This window comes from Sinocyclocheilus grahami, unplaced genomic scaffold (assembly GCF_001515645.1).
Source record: "Sinocyclocheilus grahami isolate Dianchi unplaced genomic scaffold, SAMN03320097.WGS_v1.1 scaffold16802.1, whole genome shotgun sequence".
In the NCBI taxonomy this organism is placed as follows: domain Eukaryota; kingdom Metazoa; phylum Chordata; class Actinopteri; order Cypriniformes; family Cyprinidae; genus Sinocyclocheilus; species Sinocyclocheilus grahami.
This window is the reverse complement of record NW_015516284.1, coordinates 1-1,896: the sequence shown is the minus strand read 5'-3', so window position 1 is coordinate 1,896 and position 1,896 is coordinate 1. Positions and strand designations below refer to the sequence as shown.

At 50.2% G+C, this 1,896-nt stretch overlaps 1 protein-coding gene across 2 annotated transcripts; it reads left to right on the top strand.

Annotated features, from left to right (window-relative positions):
• The first annotated feature begins 39 nt into the window (after nt 1-39).
• On the top strand, nt 40-1,890 carry LOC107579352 (uncharacterized). 2 transcript variants are annotated; one of them, XM_016265188.1, is made up of 4 exons: nt 40-157; nt 227-314; nt 762-831; nt 1,048-1,890. In XM_016265188.1, exons 1-4 carry the CDS (start codon nt 46-48, stop codon nt 1,633-1,635), a joined length of 858 nt encoding a protein of 285 aa, XP_016120674.1. In that variant the 5' UTR covers nt 40-45; the 3' UTR covers nt 1,636-1,890. The 2 variants fall into 2 exon arrangements, with proteins under 2 accessions (XP_016120674.1, XP_016120673.1); XM_016265187.1 differs by having other exon boundaries at nt 759-831.
• The last annotated feature ends 6 nt before the right edge of the window (nt 1,891-1,896 follow it).

The window sequence follows — 1,896 nt, the reverse complement described above, 5'->3', positions numbered from 1 at the left end:
AAGGTAATGGAGCGTTTGCGCGAGCCTCGTGTGGAGTTTTTGGATATGCCGGTGGGAACGTATGAGTTCAGTGTGCGCTGCCGCTCCACCAGCAACAAACACTGGAGTGCATGGAGCGAGTCCGTCATCGTCACCATCAACGGCAGAGCTCTGTCCGGTACTCACACACCACTTACGCATATATCAGACTGATAGCTGCTGCTCTAAGTGTCTGTCTGCCTCTCAGATCGGATGTTGGCCTTGATCCTTGTGACCAGCATCGCCATCATGATCGTCCTCTTCATCAGTTTGGGGAACATCCCACGAGGCAAGAGGTCAGTGACGTCATGAAGCTCGTAGCTCTGGTCTCAGTATCGACAGACTGTCGACGTGAATCACACAGATGGATCTGTAGATCTGCGTCATTAGCTCACATGAGAACATGGATCTAGAGGCTTCATCAGATGTTTAGTTCAGGCACCGAGAGTCACAAATCTGCAGACGGCTGCAGAGAAGTGATTAATAAACATACTAAATTATTTTTATCTGAAAATGTAAACATGCAAAAAGGGTTCTGTGAGGGGTAGAGAATAAAAATACTGAAAATACTCTACTGGGCTGTGTTATGAATAAAGACTTTTAAATGGCAAAAGACAGTCAGGGTCAGTGTGCTGTTTATTAAAAACAAGACAAGTCTACAGAAGGTCCTCGTTTAGCTAATGTCTGTGTGTTTTGTATCACTGTCTCATGGATGTTTTTCACTGCTTGTGTTCTTCCAGCAGGATTAAATCGCTCCTCCTGCCAGCGATTCCCAAACCGCGCATCCCAGGGCTTGAACCCGCTCTGCTGAAGGTCTGAGAGTCCCGTCACACCTCACACTGTTTGAGTTATTAGTAGTGTTCAGATCAGCCAAACAGCTCAGATCAGAAAATAGCTTAGCGACTGCATAGCAACGTCACGACAACTAGCACAACAATGTTGTATATGTATTGTATAATAATGATGTATTCGGAACCGCGTGAGGAACTTAATTTGAAGCTTCAGCTTCTGTTTTTCTTGTCCCAACAGAAGGGGAAGATTGACGAGCTCAATCAGCATTTCTGCAGTTTTCACGGCTATAAGTCGCTGCAGTACTGCACGGATACGTGGTACCAGGTGAGCGTGGACACTAATCCGGCTGTGACGCCTGACGGTATACAGGAGGATGCACCGATCGGGCCAATCACGCAGTACGTCACCTGCCCTGACGGACAACAGTCTGTTCAGATCAGCTGCACTCCTGCGCCGTACTGTCGTGGCCCCGCCCCCTATTGTGAGGAAGACACGCCCCCTCCATACCCTGGCCCCACCCATCCGGAGCTCGCCTCTATCCCAGGCATGGACTACAGCATGATTCTAAGCCCCGCCCCTGCGGCACCGCCCACTCAGGACTTCTACACATGTGTGAGCAGCGTGATGCCCGCCAGCGCGCAGCATCTGGTACCCTACGTGCAGCTCAACGAGGGAGCGGATGACGAAGCAGACAAGAGCAGCCAGCTGGCAGCGCTGCTGGAGAAGCAGATGGAGGCGCTGTTGAGCACGATCGAGTCGGACCCGAGCGAAGCTGGCATGCCTTCACTACCTCATTCATCAGACAGGAGCTGCAGAAGCATCTAACACACACACACACACACACACACACACACAGAATAACACAGTCCATGAGTCACGCAGTCTGTGCTGGTTTGTCTTGATGGGAAACGTGCCTGGAGTTTCAGTTCAAGCTGAGCGCATTCGCATGCAGAATGCCTGATTCACAGCGCAAGTGTCAGCAGCGCATCATTTTTCACTGCGCATGTTAAGAAACGAGGTTGTTCACATTGAAGCGTGAGCATTGCATTAGCAGCAGTGGTGTTTTAATGCCAAGTCTAGTTTCGC

Excerpts from the sequence above, each read along its gene's own strand:
- LOC107579352 (XM_016265187.1), top strand. The coding sequence starts at position 46 with ATGCCGGTGGGAACGTATGAGTTCAGTGTGCGCTGCCGCTCCACCAGC. Across the intron at positions 158-226 it reads CAACGGCAGAGCTCTGTCCG|ATCGGATGTTGGCCTTGATC; the intron begins GTACTCACACAC and ends TCTGCCTCTCAG. Across the intron at positions 315-758 it reads AACATCCCACGAGGCAAGAG|CAGGATTAAATCGCTCCTCC; the intron begins GTCAGTGACGTC and ends GTGTTCTTCCAG.